We start from the raw sequence: 19,608 nt of genomic DNA, 5'->3' as shown, positions 1-19,608 counted from the left end.
CACCCAAGGTGGGGAAATGGATACAGACTGGCCAATTTGATACTGTCTTACCCCCACCAAAAGATCTGCTTGGAGATTAGCCTAAGTAAAGAGGATGTGTAGTGTATGACTAACCTGCATGGGATAACTCCTGAGGACCATGACGTCCACACACCCCACCATCCCTCCGTCCACACACAGGGAACCCAGGCTGACGGGGAACGGCTGCGGGTTGCTATGGAAACCTAACTTGGCATCCCAGCGTGCACGGCGGGTGGCGTTGGCAGACAGCTTCAGGAGGAGGTTGGCAGGAGCCTGAGAACAATACATCAGAGTTTTTACATTAACAGCTTTCTGCAGTTTTGAATGACAAGTCCTGCAATGATACCTGTCCTTGGTGCTGAACTGAATATCTGTCGATAATGATGTTATCATGTAGGTGTAAGAACAGACAATGCATGCTTTTCAAACGTTACAAAGACAAACTGTAACAAGATAAGAGCAAAAATTGTAGTTTTTTTGGCATTAGATTTATCTGATTCATGTACTGAAATGTCGCCCGAATCAATTGCAGTTACCTCAGAAACATGGCTTTCTTTTAAGCACTTTCAAGTGTTAACCTTCTCCCTGCTGCCTAATCTCATAACCAGTGCAAATCTGGTGCCAAAGGCTAATGTCTGATGGTTAACCCTGCCCTTACCTCCAGTGGTGAACAAGCATCCTGTGAACCGACCAGTTCTGCTCCAGACACACACAGCTTCTGACCCACGCAAATGCGTTTGGACTCTACCAATCTGGCTAAGGGAGGGTCCAGGGCAGCTCTTACACCATACCACCCATCAGTCAGCTCAATAATGGTCTCCTTCTGTAGGAAAATCAGGAATACATTGTATATGACTATAGAACTTTCTGTCCATTGCTTATAAGACAGCAAAACATTGCAGAGGCATCAAACAGCAGTGTTGGGAATACTATGGCACATGAATAATAAAATATTATTAATGCAAAAATCCACATGAATTCTCACATATTGACACAAACTGACAATGTTCAATTGTTAAATGACGTTGTGGATCGACTTTGATATTTCACTTATTGGCCTTATGAACCCGTATATACTTTACAAATGTCCATAGCCTCTGTCCTCTCTATCATGACCAGTGGAAGAGTAGCACTTCAGGGACCTAAACCTTGATTGAGATCACTTTTCTTTATAAGTGTCACCATATACTAGTCTAGTAATACCAACCTGTTTGGTGTTGGCCACTTTTTTGGAATCCTGCTCTGTGGCACAGTCCTGACTGATAGTATGAGGTGTACATGTGATCCTGGCCACACAGAGGACCAGGGTTTTGGACGGGGTGTCATCTCTCTCCAAGATTTTCTTCAGTGCCGATCTGTAGTGAAAAGAATAGGATGGATTTCCATGATTTCTTCCAAAGAATCTAAAACTAATAACGTCAGAACTAGATTCATGATGTTCTTCGGGGTGCCGGTCACGACGAATAGTCTCAGCCGTCATCCTTCTGACGAACTCTTGACTAGAACTAGATTCATGATGTTTGTCTTTCTTCTCTCAATATTCTTTGCCATCAAGAGCAGTTTTTTTGCAGCAAATCACATCCATTTTGTACATGTATGGGTAAAATAATGCTGCTTTGGCAATAGGATAGCAGTCTCTAGTGTCCATATTTTTAAATTGAAAAGCCATACTTTAGCTTACCTTTGTGATAGGTCCACTTCTCTGTCATATCTATACTTCAGCTGCATCAGAACTTGGTCAGGGGTTAGACATCTGTGTAACAACAAAAGTACAAAACGACAGTTCGAAGACTCGAAACCTCACTGATATAGAGTTTTTGCCAATCATAGCTTCCTGAGTTATGTTGACCAATGTATGCAGAAACACAGATGGACAAACTAGCAGACAGACCAAAAACAATACTCCCTGGTAACTACATTTCATGGCAGTAAAGATGTACCTTGAGAGAGACAAAAATGTACCATGTAAGTACAAGTGAATAAAAAAAATGGGAATATTTTTTTTTTTTGCTCCATCAAACCAGTGCCAAACTAGTAGGAGACACATGAGAGAAACTGTGGGGTGAGACAGAAAAGAGTGCCCGGATACATTGTATATTCAACAACATATCTTTTACTGACCTTCCCCCAAACTGTACAGGAAATGCTGCTTCCATGGCAGCTAGTTTCCAGACAATCCACCTGTAGTGATTGTGGATCCATTCTGGAGTCACCAGGCCAGGGTCCACTCCAGGGGTGTCTAACAAAGCACTGTGGAATAACACACTTCTATCAGACTTTCACGCAAACAACAGGTTAAATGATAGAAACAATCCATCAATATTGGATCCAAAATCCATCTGAGTTACAGCAAAAAATGCAAAACTGTATGTCTGTATTTTTCTCAGTTAACTTAACAACAAAGACAACCATATAGTTTAACCAACCACAATTCAAGTTAGGTAAGAGAGAAAAGTAAAATTTGCAAAGCAAATACATATCATTTAAATGTTTACCTTCACATGGTCTAGCCTAGCAAACTACTATTTATTATTCCTGTTTATTATTCCTCATCAAACATGTTGATTACATGATGACCAGCCCCTCCAACTCTGTCTTGCTACATAATGTAACCCAACACCACAAGGTGTGCTACAGCACCAGTTACTATAGTGATGGCTATTTGGTCCAGATAAACATAATACATAAAAGGCAAGTAAAAACTATGACTCTTTACTGTAAATTGCTGTAAAAAAATATAGTATTTTCATGCAGCAGGTTTAAATTTGGTACCTGACAAATTCATCTTTCCCTGCAGTGCCATCCTCCAGTGGTACCAACACCCCTCCGTCTGTTAGTGTGATGCCCTCTCCCCTGTCCAGAGTGTCAGGGCTGACGTGGTCTCTACATACAAACCTAAAGGACTCCGCTGTCTCGCATGTAACAGTGCAAGTGGACTGGTGAACTCCATAGGAGTACAACTATGGGGAGACAGGGAACATGTAGTGACCAGGATTGATATAAAATCAACTACAAAAGTAACATTTGGAAAGAAAATGCATAATGTTTACCTTCACAAGGTCTAGCCCAACAAAGTACTGCTCTGTTTATTCTTGGCTCAAATAAATCTAGACACATGTATATAGTGACCAGCCCCTCCAGATATGTCCTGCTACATGATGTAACCCAACACCACAGGGTGTTGCTACAGCACCAGTTACCATGGTGACAGACGTCTGGTCTAGGTGTGTCCTTATGTTTTTGGAGAAGAAGAAGAAACTGAGCAAAAACAATGTTTTCCTTCTGCCAAGGTAAGCATAATTAAAAAAATTAATAGATACAATATTTCTTGACAGCAGTCTTTTGACATAGCCAGCTATGTCCTCCTGCACTTCTTCAGTACAAACAAAGTGGTTACCTCCTGTGTTGTGTAAGATCCCGGTGTCTGGCTGCAGACAGCCTCCCGCAGTCCCACCCTGCACTGCTGCGTCAGTCTTCTCTGCAGCAAGCTGCCATACTCTGGATGGATGGTCTGCTTCTGTTAACATAATAACAGGAATTCTAGTTATCACCATTTGTATCAAATAGCAGCAATGTGATGTTTAACAATTTAAAGTAGATAGCTGTTGTACACAGATCCCTTGGCAGAGGTCAAAATACATGTACCACCTACATAATATGCAGGCATTTCTGAAGTCTACCTGCACCTAACCTGCACTGGTCCACATACTGGGTGTATAGATACATGTAGGTGTATGTGGATTTTTATTAGCTGCATTGACTGTCATCAACCATGAAGATGTTTACAGTTCAATACCTTTCATTCTAAACCACAATATAAAAGTACCTAAAATGATGCTTGTAGTAAATAGTATTATATTGTCACTAACCTTTTTCTGAGCTATTCTTACAGCCTGTGCCTTTCTTGTCCTTTCCAATGCCTGAACTTTTTCCGGACGTTCCGTAACAGTCTCATGTGTGTCACATACACTGTTGTCATCTTTACATGCTTCCTGGCTATCTGGAATATTGTCTTTAGTAGCACGGTCAGGACAATCATATTCGGTTTCTCCATCCTCTTTTCCAGGCTTTGCTTTGAAAGGTGCAGAGAAGGTTGGGGCTGGAGACTTGAAGGGAGTTTTGAAGGAGTTTTCGGTGGAGTTGTGTGCTTGTGGTGTGGACACCACAGGCCGGCGGGTTGGTGGGGGCACGCTGGGTGGTCTTCTACAGGCACAGAAAAATGGAAGACAAAAGCACTAAGAAACATCATAGAGATGATAGCCAACATGCACTCTCCTTAGTGATGAGTAAGTTGTTTATAGGCATTTACTATTGGACATTCTGTGATCACTTAGCACAGTCCTGACCAATCAGAAACACTGTCATTGTCTTGGTGCTGAACTAAAGCACTGTTGGTACTATCCTTGGTGCTGAACTAACCAATCAGATGAAATGATAAAGTTGAAATGACCAATAAGCACTGTCCTTGGTGCTGAACTAACCAATCAGGCACAATGATTGAAAAGACCAATCAGCATTGTCCTTGGTGCTGAATTAACCACTCTGGTGCACAAGCACCCCTGGAGTAATCAACTGTCGCTGTCCTTGGTACTGAAACAGGCAATCACAAGAATATACCTTACAGTAACCTGTGTCTGAACTGACCAATTTTTGGACTTAAAAGCAGTAACCTTGATGCCAATGCAATCAACTGATCCATTCATTCATTGATTAATCAATCAATCAACCAATCAGACACCACTGACCTGAAGTCCTGTCGAGGCTTTGAGTGGAGCGGCTGCAGTCGAGTACGGACAGAGAAACCATGGCGATCATGGACCACACCTAGCAACGAGGAAATTGGACAACATGATTTATGAAAAGCATCTATTATAATTAGTTGAACATGAGGTGATGCGTTAACACGATACAGGATAGTTTTTAGAAACAAGTTTAGTAATAAGTTAATCCCACACCAAGCTGTTTTCTCTCTATGTAATTTATTGTGCATAGCACTTTATTTTCTCTCTATGTAATGTACTGTACATGCCATTTCTGCAGAAAATCTTGTTTAAAGTTGTATTCGTGTGTGTAAGGATGACATTCTACCTATAGTTTTGAAATGTTGTGTCAGAAATACATCGTCTGTAACAGACAAAATCTTGATGCAATGTTGGTCAAACATCCAATAAAATCAGTGAAAAATCTAGGTTTCACGCAGGTGCAGTATGTTCTGTCGACGTGCTTACATGACCTACCTTCAGGATGTGTGGCTAGTGGAGGCCTGAAGGCCTGTCTGTGTCCCACATGTAGTGCCTGGTAACCAGCAGGAGAGGGGGACTGTCTCTTACTTGGAGGCCAAATAGCTGGAAAATAGCGATGATATAGAATTATGGTTTGAACAACATAAAGTGTACCTCATGGTGTAGTTAGTCAAAAAACAATTACAGTTAACAGTTACCATTTGCTGCTCTTGCCTAAAAAGATACCAGTACCAAAAGGAAAACCTAGTAAGATGCCTAAAAACATGCCAAAAACAAGAGTTCTGAGATCTCATACCTCCATGAAATATGGGCTTGCTTTGTCATACTTCATTTCAACATGTCCTAATTAATTATGCAGATGACCTCTACATTAACATAATATATGCATAGTGGTGATAACCTTTAAGTAACTTATACATGTCACTAGGTATAAAACTCCCAACATTCACCGATAAGGAGTCACAGAATTTTCATATTAATTATGCAAATTAGGTCACCATTTGCATAATTAGTATCTGTTCATGTTCCGCCTGCCACAGGTTAAATAAATTACATGTATAGCAGTACCATTATATGAAACAATGTAATTATAGAATTTCCTCATTAATTAGGCCACACCGATTTAATTTTATGGATGACATCCTCTGAAGACCCCCAAACTAGTGCGCGCGGGCGAATAAAAAAAAATTCCGGCCAAAAATAAAAATGCTACTAAACAACAGGAATACAAAGCTGGTATTGTGAATTCCCGACAGTACTTAGAGACGTATACGACAAGCCGGCACACGCTGGCTTTTTGCGGCATTTATGAGTCGGTACTATACTTATGTTACTGAGTTCTTGAGTCGTGGAGCTTCGAATTCGATAGCCTGGGTGCTCGTCTCCGTTTTGTCGCTGACTAGTATGGGCTACCCAGGCCTAGAGCCTCGGTGGAGGTGATCTTTTTTTTTTTTTTAGGGCGACAGGCGAAAATCAATGCGCGCGCGGATGTCATCCATAAAATTAAGTCAGTGTGGCCTTATGCAAATTAAGTCCCCATTTGCATAATTTGCATTTAATCATGTACAACTGTCTCTCAGGTACCTACACACCAAAAATGATGAAAATACGTTGTTCCAATCTGGACTTATTGGCTTTGAAACTTTTTACCAGAAACTAATCTGCAGTTCCAGAACAAGGTGCTAGGGGGACAAAACTTACGCCACTTATTCCTGACAGTATAAGCTATCTGTCACTAAAACGTCAAGACCATAGCTTGTCCAGGACAAAAGATACAAAAACCGGAAGTTCTGCTGCAGTACCAAGGTCATCCACCAGGAGGCCCATACTTGACCTTGACCTTTGCCTTTCCAAGACTTACCATCAGACCAAATATCATCACAATCCATAAAGGTGTTCTAAAGTTATGCTGACTACAAAGTTGCGGAAACACACACAGACAGACAGACAGACAGACACACACACAGACAGACACGCCAAAAACAATACCTCCATTTTTCATGGAGGTAATAAGCTAAAGCCTAAACCTCTGCTTGGAAAGCATGCATTTTAATCTCCAGCCTGCTTGGGTAGCTGTTAGTACATGTACCAAATTTGGATTGGTTTTGGGTTAGGCAGCAGGGAGAAATTTGATATGCATACCCCTAGCAAGACATGCATACATTTTTTAAACAGAAAGGGAACTAACCCTTTGTTTCTGATGAAGTCAGAGTTCTTTTCCTGGCACTTCTATCTCTGTGCAACTGTTCCTCTTTGTCCTGAGGCACTCCAATTCTGGTACCGTGTCCATACTTGTCTGTTCCCGATGACAAAGCTCTAGGGTCACTTCTTTGCAGTGGAGGCGAATGTTCCGCAGTACTTTCTGCAAACCCTGTATCTGTCTCCATAGATTTGTGTTCTGACAACCTTTCCCGTGCCTTTTGGAGTGCCTCCTGTGACACTTCTATTTGTTGTCCCCTGGCCGTTTGGAAACCTGCAAACTTTGAAGCATTTGTATCCTTTGGGCTTTCCACCTTGGTGCCTCGTTGCATTCCTTCATGGCCTTGGTTGAAATCATCAGACAGGATGGCTCTAGCTTTTTGAAGTGCATCTTCTGATACCTCTATCTTCTGCCCTTTTGCAGTTTGAAATCCTCTAAATTCTGTACCATTATTGGACTGTCCCTGATCGGTTAGTAGTGAATTTTCAGGAGAAATATTTCCAGGCAGACTGGCATCATCTGAAAACAGTGCCTTTGCCTTTTGGAGTGCTTCTTTTGATACATGTATCTTCTGACCTCCGGCCGTTTGGAAGCCCCTGTATGGGACGGTGGTCTTTTCACTGTCTTCTGGGCTTTTCTTTGCCACCTCTGCTGGATCGTCGAAGCCTGATTCTGACTCTTTCCACAAGTTTTTAGCAAACTGTAGAGACTTTTTCGACACCTCAATTTTCTGTCCTTTTGCAGTTTGAAATCCTCTAAATTCTGTACCAATATTGGATTGTCCCTGATCGGCTAGTGGTGACTTTTCCGGAGAATTGTTTCCAGGCAGAGGCGCATCATCTGAAAACAGTGCCTTTGCCTTTTGTAGTGCTTCTTTAGATACATGTATCTTCTGACCTCCGGCCGTTTGGAAGCCCCTGTATGTGACGGTCGTCTTTTCACTGTCTTCTGGGCTTTTCTTTGGCATCTCTGCTGGATCGTCGAAGCCTGATTCTGACTCTTTCCACAGGTTTTTGGCAAACTGTAAAGACTTCTTCGAAACCTCAATTTTCTGTCCTTTTGCAGTTTGAAATCCTCTAAATTCTGTACCAATATTGGATTGTCCCTGATCGGCTAGTGGTGTCTTTTCAGGAGTATTGCTCCCAGGCAGAGGGGCATCTTCTGAAAACAGTGCCTTTGCCTTTTGTAGCGCTTCTTTAGATACATGTATCTTCTGACCTCCGGCCGTTTGGAAGCCCCTGTATGTGACGGTGGTCTTTTCACTGTCTTCTGGGCTCTTCTTTGCCGACTCTGCTAGATCGGCAAAGCCTGATTCTGACTCTTTCCACATGTTTTTAGCAAACTGTAGAGACTTCTTTGAAACCTCAATTTTCTGTCCTCTGCCTGTAGTAAATCCTTGAAACTCTGGTAGTTTAGAACTACCCACTGGTTCTTTGCCAAGGACAGACTTGCTAATGTTGGCTTCTTCGACATCCTGAAACATCTGCTTTGCACGTTGGAGAGAAGTTTCTGAAACACTGACAGTACGACCACTGGCAGTTTTAAATCCTGCAGATAACGCATTTTTCGGAGAGCATGTCATGTCTTTCTTTTTGATGATCTGTTCATCGAAGGTAGCAGAATCCTGAGTTTCCACAGAACTTCCTGGACATGTCTCTTCAACTTCATTCTTCCAAGCCAACTTTGCTTTTTGCAGAGCTTCTGCTGAAACATGTACTTTTTTCCCTCCTGCAGTTTGGAAACCTGTACATTTCAGACTGTCTTTTGTCGTGGCATCATTATCTTTGACATTATCAACGTAATCATCCACTGTGTCCCTCCACATCTCTCTGGCTCTTGATAATGCCTGATCTGAAACATCAACTTTCTTGCCACTTGCGGTTTGAAAACCGTGGAACCCTGAAGAACTTTCCTTATGACCAGAGGAGCTTTTGACAGTTTCAGCACACAGCTCCTCTGCTTTCGGCCGTGCCTGTTCCGACACTTGAACATGTTTTCCTTCGGCAGTTGCAAATTTCCTGGAGTTGTCCCGTTGTGAGTCGCCATTCTCATCTTCATCCTTCCACATTTGTTTCACTCTCAGCAATGATTCTGTTGAGACATTGATCTTACATCCACCAGTTTGAAGACCAGGAAATGTCTTGCAATGTTTCTTCTTCACATCTACCTCCAGCTCAGTTTCTCCTCTATCTGTATCCTTCCAGAGTTGTTGTGCCTTTTGCAGTGCCTCCTCTGACACAGCTACCTTGTGCCCACTTGCAGTTTGGAACCCTGGAAACCCTGATGAAGAGGCATTCATGTTACAAGTTGGAGTGCCTTGTGGTTCTTTGTACTCTTTCCACATCTGCTGTGCTTTCTGTAGTGCCTTTTCTGATATCCTCATTCTTTTTTCACTTGCAGTTTTGAAACCTTCTGCCTTGGAGAGACATTTATCTGCAGAAATGGCAAGCATGTCCTGTTCTGGCTGTCCTGAATCGTCCCACATCTGCTTTGCCCTAGCCAAGGCTGCATCTGACACTTTGACCCGGTGTCCACTTCCAGTCTGGAAACCCTGAAACTTCGGTGGACAGTCTGTTTCTCCCGACATAGATGTCTTCCTTTCCTCTTCTTCCAGTTTTGTACTGTCCCAAAGCTGCCCTGCCTTCTCTAGTGACTTCTTAGAAACTTGTATCTTCTTCCCTGCTGCAGTGCTAAAGCCTACATTGTTGGATGACTCCATTTCTTCATCACCTTTCAATTGGTTGTCTTCAGGTAAGGTCTCCCTCAAATGTTCCATAGAACTCCCATGTGAGACCTCTGTTGGAGAAGTACATCTTGACAACTTGTTGAAAGGGACAGAAATTTCCTTGGCTGGTAAGAGCTCTTCTTTTGACTTTTCCTTCACATGCTTCAGGGCTCCTTCTTTAACGGACGCTTTTCTTCCACTGGCAGTTGTTAAAGGACACGACTTGTAAGACCAGGTCCTATCTTCATGCTGGGTATGTTTCTTCACACTGACATCTTCAGTCTTCTGTTGACCTGCTTGAGATATACATGTACTGTGGTATCTGGGTTCTTCCAGGCTGCTGGAATATGTGGTGGATACATTATTTTCCTGTGACGTGATTATACTCTCCTCCAACCCACTGTCCAGAGAGTGTCTATGATCAGTGTCTGCTTGCCTGTCCTGTCCTGGGTTTGCAGATGTGTTGTTTTCTTCTGATTTTTGAGCTGAAGCTTCCATCGCCTTCACTACCATCTCATCTACCAAACCCCAGGCAAGGTCAAAGCTCTCGTCTAGCAAGGCAGTGTCTGCCTCTTTCACTGTGTCACAAACTGTCACAATCTTCCTTTTCGTTGACTGTAACTTCTTGTTCACAACTCTGTGTCCCTGTGTAGCTTTGCCACTTGTCTTTTGTACTTCTGTAGGGTTGGCCGTGCCATTTTCCTGTGCTACTGCCTTCTGGCCTGAGCTTTTGGGAGTATGCTGGCTCACAACTGAAGTGACTTCTGTGCATTTTGAAATAGCCTCATTTGCAGTGTTGGTGTGGCCACTCTCACTTTCTGGTGCATGAACAATTTCATGATGCTTGTCTTTGCTAGAGCTGTCTTGACTCCTAGTTTCTTTGCTGTCAAAACTTCCTTTCTCTGTACCACTGAAAATGCTTGTGCTTGGATCTGGAGTCTTCTCCGGGTTTTCCAGTTGGTCAGAGAACCCAAAGTCATCATCACTGCCCCCACCCTCCTTCTCTGCTTGTAGGAAGGCATAGGTGCTTTCTGCTACCTCAGCTGCTGACACCATCTGGGTACAGAACAGCTGGTCGTCATGGAAACTGTCATTCAAACTGTTCTCTTCTCCCATTAGCTGAGAAGGCTTACACGGAGCGCCAGCAGCAGTACTCATTGAATGAACTGAGTTGTTGTTGGCTGTAGTTCGAACTGATCTTAGTCTACCTGACAATTCAGAGCACTTCCCTGACACCAAAACTTTAGATGGAGGCTTAAATGGCAGAGGCCCTCTGGGTTTCAGATAGGTTCCATTTTCTAAGGCTGGTTTTGTTGTTGCTGTTGTTTTAGCATGTTTTCTTGCTGAACCATCTTCAGTGCTGGACAGTTGGTCAGTCTTGCCTTCATCCACCTCTGCTAGAAGCAGTCTGGCTTTCTGAAGGGACTCGGCTGAGACCGAGATATTCTTGTCAGAGGCAGTCCTGAATCCAGGACAGTCTGCAGCACATTTTTGGTCAGTGGTAAAGCTGTTACTAGTGTTAGAGGTACTCAGAGGAAGGCTTGCCTCTACTTCGTCTATGAGAGCTTTACCTTTGTCCATGCTACTGACAGCTACTCTGATAGGATTTTCTGAAGCTGTGGTGAAACCTGTGACAACAGCTTTCATGGTTTGGTCCGAAACTTGGTGCTTGTCACTCCCTGAAGCTAAACCTGCCTCCACTTCTGCTGCCATGGATCTGGCCTTCATCATGGCATCGGCTGATATCTGGATGGGCTTTTTTGATGCAGTTTTGAAGCCTGTAGTGTGCAGGGATGCAGCACGGTGACTGGTCTCTTGGTTCTTACTAGTCCTTGTGCTTACAAAATCCTCCAGATTGCCTGTTACAGCCTTGGTACTACTTACGTCATCACTGGTTGATGTTGTTTCAAGACCTTTTGCATTTAAGGAAGGATTACGGTCCCTTTCCTCTTCTAACTGACCTTGTCCAGCCATACTGGCCTCAACTTCCTGTGCTATAATCTTTGCTCTTTTCATTGCATTTGATGACACTTGAATGGGCTTCTTAGAAGCCGTCTGGAAGCCAGTGAATTCTTGAAGGGGGCCATGACGCTTTGTCCCTCCTTTGGGAATTCTAACGGAGAGACCATTGCAGCTAGCTTCATCAGAGTAACTCTTTTGTACATCATGGTTGGAGGCTGGCGTCTTTGTTGAAGAAATGGCAACAAGATCAGTGTTTGAAATGGGGCCACACTCTTTCTGCAGCTGTCTGTTGGACATCTCTTGATCGACTGTGTCTATTTCTCCACTGAATGCCTTGGCTGTCCCTAATGTACTTGTGGAGAAGTTAACCAACCTGCTGGTCAGTGGCAATGGCAGTCTGCTATCTTTCAAAGTAGCATCACCACTACCATCTGTATGTTCTGCCATTTCTGCTAGAAGAGAATCGTCCACTTCGGACATCATGGCCTTTGCTTGTTTCAAGGCTTTATCAGAGATCTCAATCCTCTTGTTAGAAGCTGTGGAAAAGCCAACAAACTCCCGACCACTCCCTAGACATTTGTCTTTTCTTGGTGCCTCCGAGAATGTTCTTCTTGTTTCTTTTTGGATTGCATCCTTTGTGACATCAGTGACGTCTTTCTTTGAAGCTGTGTCAACGCATGTTGAAGTTGAAAACATATCTGTACTTGTCTTTGCCATTTCTGCATCAACCTCAGCAGCCAGTGCTGCCGCTTTCTTCATAGCAGTTTCAGAGATCCTTATCTCCTTTCTTGAAGCTGTCTGAAATCCTCCATAGCTTAAGATGGGGCATGTTATAACATCATTGCTACAGGTTGTTCGGTTCTTTGTACATCCTGTCTTGTTTGTAACCCTTTCCAACTGTGGTAATCTACTGTTTGTCATTTTAATACTTAATGTACTCTGATTGTGTACAGTAGAGAGCTCATCAGACTTGTGAAAGTCATTTCTGTCAGAATCAGATTCATAGTTTGGTTCTTCAGTATTTAAGTCTTTCTTGCTGTGCTCTCTGGCGCTCTGTGGTCTACTCGAAGCAGAGCTTTTGGACAACCTGAAAGTCCTAGAAGAAATTCCTTTAGCAACATCTCTTGTTGTGAGTGGGTTCTGTTTTCCACCCTGCCCATGAGATGGACTTAAAGCAGAGCTTGGAATGGTAGCAGTATGTTTAACCGTTCCCTTAAATTCGTTCACATTCCCATGCATATTACTAGGGAAAAGTGTTTTTGGTGTAGACCTGGAAATCTGTGATGATGTTGGGTAGAAAAACCTCCTTGCTGATCCTCCTTTGTTCATGGTGCTGGCTGAAGTTGTTACCGAGAACTTGGGAGTGTCTTGGAGGCTATCCTTCTTGGCTGGCACTTTAAGATTAAAGACGAGAGATGGAGTGGCTGTCTGTTTCTGCTGTTTTGATGGACCAAGTGTAGTCTTGTCCGCTTCAACTCTTGCAGTACCAACATCAGCTGCTAGGTGTCCTTCCTGAGCACGCGTTTGCTGTTTCAAGACTTGTGAGCTGACATTCATGACATCCAATGTGCCCTGGGTTGGGTTGGTGGGGGAGGGAGACTCAGACAAACTGACTGCATCTGGTTGCAGATCAGAGTTTTTACCTTTCACAGCTGAACAAGAAGAACCCTCAATAGATTTCCTATCCTTCCCTATGGATTTTGTATCACAACTGTCCTCTCTACCTAAACCTGATTCTTTTGTGTTACTGACCCTTTTGTCTAGTAACTTATAGTTGGAAGTACTAGATTGAATCTGATGCTCTAGTTTGTACCTATCCCTTGAGCTCTCATTTTTGGACTCCACAGACTTTTCTGCAGCAGCATCTGCAGCTTCGCAGATTTCCTGCAGCGATGTGGGAGAGATCTGCGAGAAGAAATCCATGTTGACCACAGAAACAGGAGATGCTACATTCTGTCCACCTTTTGGGTTTTCCACAAAATTTGATGGTTTTGTACTTTTCCGACTTTCTGTTGCTTCTTCAACATGATTCAATGACCTTTCACACTGTAATCTGGTTATACAGCTGACATTTCTTTCCTGCTGACATCTGACTGTTCCTGATTTACAATTATCATCTTTAGAGTCATCTTCATCAACACCTGTCTCCCCTACTAATGGTACAGCCCCAGACTGTGTCTCACTTGTTGGCCTGTTCCACTTTCTTCTCTTAGGGGGTGGCAGGTCTTTCTTCTGACTCCTTCTTTCTGACTTGGCAAAAAGGAAGTCCAATGTTTTGTCCACCTCATCTTGGACAGAGTTTTTACCTGAGCTTCCGTGAGACTGGCTTGAATCTTTCTTGGCTACTTTTGTTTGAACTTTAGTTTTCTTAGTGTCATTCAAGTCACTGTTTCCATGCTTCCCTGATCTACCTGCTGTTTCCTTTGATTCTGAGGCAGTTGTTTCTTGGGTGGTTGATGTGTTAGTTTGTGCCAGAGTGCTCTCAAACTCTTGAGTCCCATTCCTTTGCAATTGGAAACGCTGAGTAGAGGACACATCTCTGAGACTTTCCTCTGACTGGGACTTATCCTGAGTTGGTTTTAGATCAGGGTCTGCATCTGCCTCTTCTTCACACTGGACAAAGAGTGCCCTAGCAAGCTGGAAAAAACATGACAATTTACTGCTCAAATAGTGATGTCAACTAAACACTAGAAAAAGGATCACAAAGTCTTGATTGAGAAGAATTACTATACAATAGATTAACACTGGGATTAGCCCATAGTTGTCCAGCAACCCCAACCCCATGTTGGAAAATACAGGTATGAAGGAGTGTCGCTGGGATACACATAAATGTATTTCAAATCCACACTAAACATTCGTCTCTTTACAATGACTACAGATGTGTCTCTTTCAAGGGGAAGTAGGGGGGAGTGAGAAGAGCTCCTACCTTCTTTCCATCAGTGGCAATACCAAGATCTTCTTCTTGATCATAAACATCCTCTGGATCTGTAAAAAAACACAAAGTTTAAACAGATGAATATGTACATCCTGAGGTTGGACTTTACTCACATTTTCTCCAGTATTACCATTATGACCACAATTAAAAAGACTTGCAAAGGAATACTAAATTTTAGGATGTTTACTTTGCATTTCACTGATTATCACTAAAAATCCATAAATTTTGATCTTGGTTGCAAAGACACCTTGGTGCCCCCCTCCCTCTTCCTTACCCACAGCTTCAGTTGTTGCCATGGCAGCAGTTGGTGTTACCATGGCAGCAGTGCCTGGTGTTGCCATGGCAGCAGTGCCTGGTGTTGCCATGGAGCTGGTCCATGACAAGGCAGAACAGTTCAGGTCACCTCCCAGGGTCACAGTCAGCCGTTCAGGGGTCGGCTGGAGAGATACAACAGGAGATATGGAAAGATTTACAAGCAGAAATGAGCTAGGTTTAAGAAACTATGACATGCTACACTTTACAAAAAAATATATATTTTTTGTGCGTGCGTATAGAATAGAAACAATAAAATGTAGGAAACTTACCAGGAACCTGGATGCCATTGGTTCACTGAAGAACCCTAAATGGGGAAAAAAATTAAACTTCATTCTGTTAGGAAAAGGTCTGGTCTACACTTTCAAATGCTATCAAACTGTGCAACACCATTATTGATGAAAAGAATATATAAAAATTGGAAGACACAAAAACTGCACAGAAATTGCACATAGTCGACTTAACTGTCTCTCTACTAAGGCAGCCATTTGGCACCAATTTTGTATTGGTTATGGGGTTAGGCAGCAGGTATAAGGTTCAAAAAAGGCTACTTGGATACTACAAATCATTTATGACATTGTACCTTGACTGGAGGGACCTTGTGGAGTCTTGAAAAGTCTCCTTGACAGTACTGAACTGAGGAAAAAGAATACTGTACATTTACCACTTCATATTGATACAGTATTGTGAGGCTACATTGAACATTTTGGCTGTAAACGTAATACAAAGAATTCTAGTACTGTGCATTGATTCAGCAAAACTTGTTGATCATGGCAATCATCCTACCAGGCAAAGAATGTACATCTCAGTTTTGCGTACTAACAAAACAACAAACAAAAATAAAGCAATTATATACACAAGACCCAAACCACTGTTTGGTACTAGGAAAAGGAACAACATCTAAGATCGTAGAGTGATTTCTATAGTACCGGTACATATGTTTCTAAATTATTGACTTGCTGTCTATATAGCAAATCTAAATGTAAGCCTCTGAAACAATACAAGGAAATGCATGACATTCCTCTGGCATACACATCCTTACTGGAAAGGCAAACATAGTGGTACCTTTCTGTCTCTGGTAGTATGGGCAGGGGACTGCCCCCCACCCCAGGGGAGAGCCCCACAATAGGCTGGATGTGCCCCAGGGTGTGGTGATCCTCCACTGTCAGCTGACTCACACCTGAAACTGTACAAATCACAACAAATGTACAACACTTCTCATGACATGTACGGGTACCCCACCCCAGGGGAGATATGCTGAATGTACCCCCAGGGGGTGGTGCAAAACAACTGTAATGGTTAGAGAGTTTGCCCAGGAATCAAGAGGATTTGGGTTTAAACCCTTATATAATTAATATGCCCCGAATATTGTGCCCTTGGGAAAAGCACTTTGCACAAATCTTCTTAGTCAAAATGAGCAGCTAGTATATTTAATATTAAGGACGTTAATTGGGGTCCCATGTTTGAAAAGATCAGTGCCTCGAGCATGCAAAAGAACCCACCGCACACCATCAAAAAGAGTATGGGTCCTTCTTGGCTTCTTTAAACCTTATGTGCACAGTTCTCGTGTACGTCTTTTTATAAGGTACATGTATGTGTCAAAATAAAGAGGAAGAACAATTCAGCTTTTTGATTCAGTTTGGCAACCAGCAATTACACAGTCCCAAAGATGTCAACTGGAAAGAATACAGCGAAGGGCTTTTCGAATCATCCTTGGGCCTGACTACACAACCTATACTGACGCTTGCAACACGCTATGCCTCATGACGCTACAGCAAAGACGTGAACACCTTTGTCTGACATTCGCAAGAAGACTACTACAGTCTGAGTCCTACCGGAATTGGCTACCCCCCTTCCGGGGAGACGTCAGTGGTAGAAGAACAAGAAACAGCAGCCTATTGGACACTATTAAAACACGAACTAATCGTTACAGGAACAGTCCCATACCCTGTCTTGTAACACTCTTCAACAATAATGCAACCAGTATTTGCAGTTTTGATTCAAATATGTTGTAATGCACATATGTTAAGTTTGGGAGAAGAAATTCATTAGATCTTAATTCTTATGTAAAGATCTTTACCTGACCTGAATTATCACCTCGAACGTATTAGATTTTGACGTATGGTCTCAACCATTGCATGATACGAGAATTCATCAATAATTGGAGATTATTTTCTCATAATATGTTTTTTACAACGGCCCTGACTCGAATGTTTCAATGATTGCTAATATTAAATTTCTAGTCCCCCAAAATAGTTCAACCAGCACTATGCAATTCCGAACTAATATTTTTGAATATACACATTTATGACAAGTCATCAATAATAATGTATTAATAATAGGCTTATTGAAATCTGTATGCACGATATGTATTTAACCTCTGACAATGTCTACTCAGAGGTTATCTTTTAATCTGTTAAACCTTGTCAATGTGTAATATTCCCTTAATTTTGATATGATGACAATCTTAATGTACATTAAGACAACTTAGTAATAATTGCGGAGAACTGATTTTAAAATGTATTCTTGATTGTAATTTATCACAGCAATGTATGTACAAACTTTTTACCTTAATATTTCTTTAATAATTTGTAACCCATGTATTTGTCGAATTGTTTTAGCAGTGCAATTCAGTACGGGTTTACACCAAGCACTGCGAAACTGTAATCTTTGAGAAATAAAACCAATCACTACTACCACGAATAGAAAAGAAAAGAAAACTTACAGCCCAGAAATTTTTTCTGAGACTGAGGGAGAACTGGTGTGGACTGCCCCATGTTGTTCTCCAACCTGAATCTGCTTCTTTGGTCTGTTCTGTTGCATTCTGGGACATTAGGGCTGAAAAGGGACGGTGAGCAGCTGGAGGGGGTGATGGGAGCCTTCCCATCAGGCACTGGGGTGGCAGCAGTGTTTGTCTGACCGTTGCCATGGTGATGACTCTTCAGGGGTGTTTGAAGATCGTCTGTATGAAGACATTTGCACGTGCGTTTCAAGTTCTATTCAAATGATAATAGATCACCATAGAAAATGACAACACAAAAACAAATAAACAAAAACAGAAATATGTCCTAAATGTAACAGTGCAGTAAGTGCTCAACCCACACGTAGTTGAGTACCAGTACCTGTATAGCTGGTATAACTGTCATCAGCTGGCTATATTACACTGTACGACCTGTTATACCTACATTTGTAAACCTTTGCACATCTAACTGCAAGCATTGTTTAAAGCTGTCTAGTGAGGCAGCAATATGCATTCTACAAAAGTTCTGTAGGTAAAAAATGAATTTTCGGTTGAAAATAAAAAAACTCTAGGAGATTTGGGTACCTACCTTGTACTGCATTTCTGTCATTAGACAAGGCTTCAGCTGTCAGGTCTTCAAACCAGGTCTCTGAAACTGGCCCGAGGTCTACTACATATGGACAGACACCGATAGTACAGAATCTATCGATTACTTTGTTATGCACTCAAAATCTAAGAATCTAGCACATATTATGTTATATTTGTTGTAAGAAATTGTGTGGTCCCAGGGTTCTCTAAAAGTGGTGTTCAGAAATTGATTTGTTTGATTGTTTGTTTGTTTGAGCCTTTATTTCAACTCGATCTGTAACTGTGTTACATGCTCTAATCGGCCGCTATTTCAGGGGGAGTGTCAGGGGGTCATAACTTAAATACTACTTGCTCACAAATGAAAACAAAGTAATAATTTTTATACATAAGGTAACTAACACAAAGTAAATAAATAAACAAAATGGCAATAACTAATAAATAACTCATAAGTCGTTGTGATAAGTATACCCTTTAAAGTTTAAAATACCTGGATACTATCTTCAGTAGGGGTGGCATTGCCTGTAGCCAGTCTATACATCAGCTTCATGTGTTGTATTTCATGCTCTCACATATTTATCCTATGATAACATACAGTAATTATATAATGTCCTCAAGTTTTATCTAGACTGAATTTAAACTACATTGTACTAGTAATTGACTTTTTCACTTCACCATGGACTGCTCTTGAGCATACTAAATGTATGTCCTTCAGACATTTAGTACAGTATGTGTGGGTAAGTATAAGTAAGCACAAACAAACATACATACCTCTGATTTGCTCTTTGGACAGCAGATCTGAGAACTTCTTCACAGCGAGTTTCCTGCAGGCTGGTCCCCCCTGGACTCTGCCGAAGATGGTTCCTTCCGGTCCATGTGGACACTTGGCTTTGGTTGACCTCATGTTCCTTCAGTCATGGTCATTCCTTGGAAAAGGCTGGAAATTTTTGTACAGTCGAAAATTTGGGTAAGTCCAATTTCTTGTGCTGGAAATTACAGTTTAAAAATCGCTTCACAGTGACTTCAACAAAGACAAACTTTCTTATTATATAAGACATTACGGTATGACAAGAATTTAGATACTGCTGAAACGACAGATGATTAAAGGGAGATGCCAGATGGGTCAAATTCTGACGGAGAAAAACAACATCTTTCTTATGTAAACGCCCCTCCCCCCCAACACAGTGACATATCCCCTAAAAGTCCCCAAATCTATCATGTTTACCCTTACTTTGCCTATCCAATGAACTAGCCTGAATCAGAACGATCTCCCGAAGTGTTTACATATCAGTCATTCTGCCTATATTGCGTAAAACTCACGGTTTCTCAGTCAACCTTCTTATTTTCACGCAGCGTCCGCCATCTTGTCATTTCGTGACTCCCGCC

At 42.0% G+C, this 19,608-nt stretch overlaps 1 protein-coding gene across 1 annotated transcript in view; it reads right to left on the bottom strand.

Annotated features, from left to right (window-relative positions):
- The window catches only part of LOC109487565, a 24,947-nt gene extending 5,339 nt beyond the window's left edge, over window positions 1-19,608 (bottom strand). The window contains exons 1-20 of the mRNA XM_019791573.1: window positions 19,543-19,608; window positions 18,994-19,159; window positions 18,227-18,304; window positions 17,623-17,859; window positions 15,963-16,083; window positions 15,481-15,533; window positions 15,170-15,204; window positions 14,860-15,022; window positions 14,577-14,635; window positions 6,952-14,287; window positions 5,259-5,366; window positions 4,767-4,845; window positions 3,990-4,224; window positions 3,419-3,538; window positions 2,794-2,981; window positions 2,143-2,271; window positions 1,703-1,774; window positions 1,229-1,376; window positions 680-844; window positions 115-294 (exon numbers count right to left, since the gene is read on the bottom strand). Coding sequence (XP_019647132.1) covers window positions 115-294; window positions 680-844; window positions 1,229-1,376; window positions 1,703-1,774; window positions 2,143-2,271; window positions 2,794-2,981; window positions 3,419-3,538; window positions 3,990-4,224; window positions 4,767-4,845; window positions 5,259-5,366; window positions 6,952-14,287; window positions 14,577-14,635; window positions 14,860-15,022; window positions 15,170-15,204; window positions 15,481-15,533; window positions 15,963-16,083; window positions 17,623-17,859; window positions 18,227-18,304; window positions 18,994-19,126 — 9,639 coding nt within the window. The 5' untranslated portion in view covers window positions 19,127-19,159; window positions 19,543-19,608. The remainder of the gene's footprint in view (window positions 1-114; window positions 295-679; window positions 845-1,228; window positions 1,377-1,702; window positions 1,775-2,142; window positions 2,272-2,793; window positions 2,982-3,418; window positions 3,539-3,989; window positions 4,225-4,766; window positions 4,846-5,258; window positions 5,367-6,951; window positions 14,288-14,576; window positions 14,636-14,859; window positions 15,023-15,169; window positions 15,205-15,480; window positions 15,534-15,962; window positions 16,084-17,622; window positions 17,860-18,226; window positions 18,305-18,993; window positions 19,160-19,542) is intronic.

The sequence above is a fragment of the Branchiostoma belcheri genome, unplaced genomic scaffold, assembly GCF_001625305.1.
Source record: "Branchiostoma belcheri isolate BF01 breed outbred unplaced genomic scaffold, Haploidv18h27 scaffold9, whole genome shotgun sequence".
NCBI classification, from domain to species: Eukaryota; Metazoa; Chordata; class Leptocardii; order Amphioxiformes; family Branchiostomatidae; genus Branchiostoma; species Branchiostoma belcheri.
The sequence above is the reverse complement of the archived record's forward strand: the minus strand, read 5'-3'. Positions and strand labels throughout refer to the sequence as shown.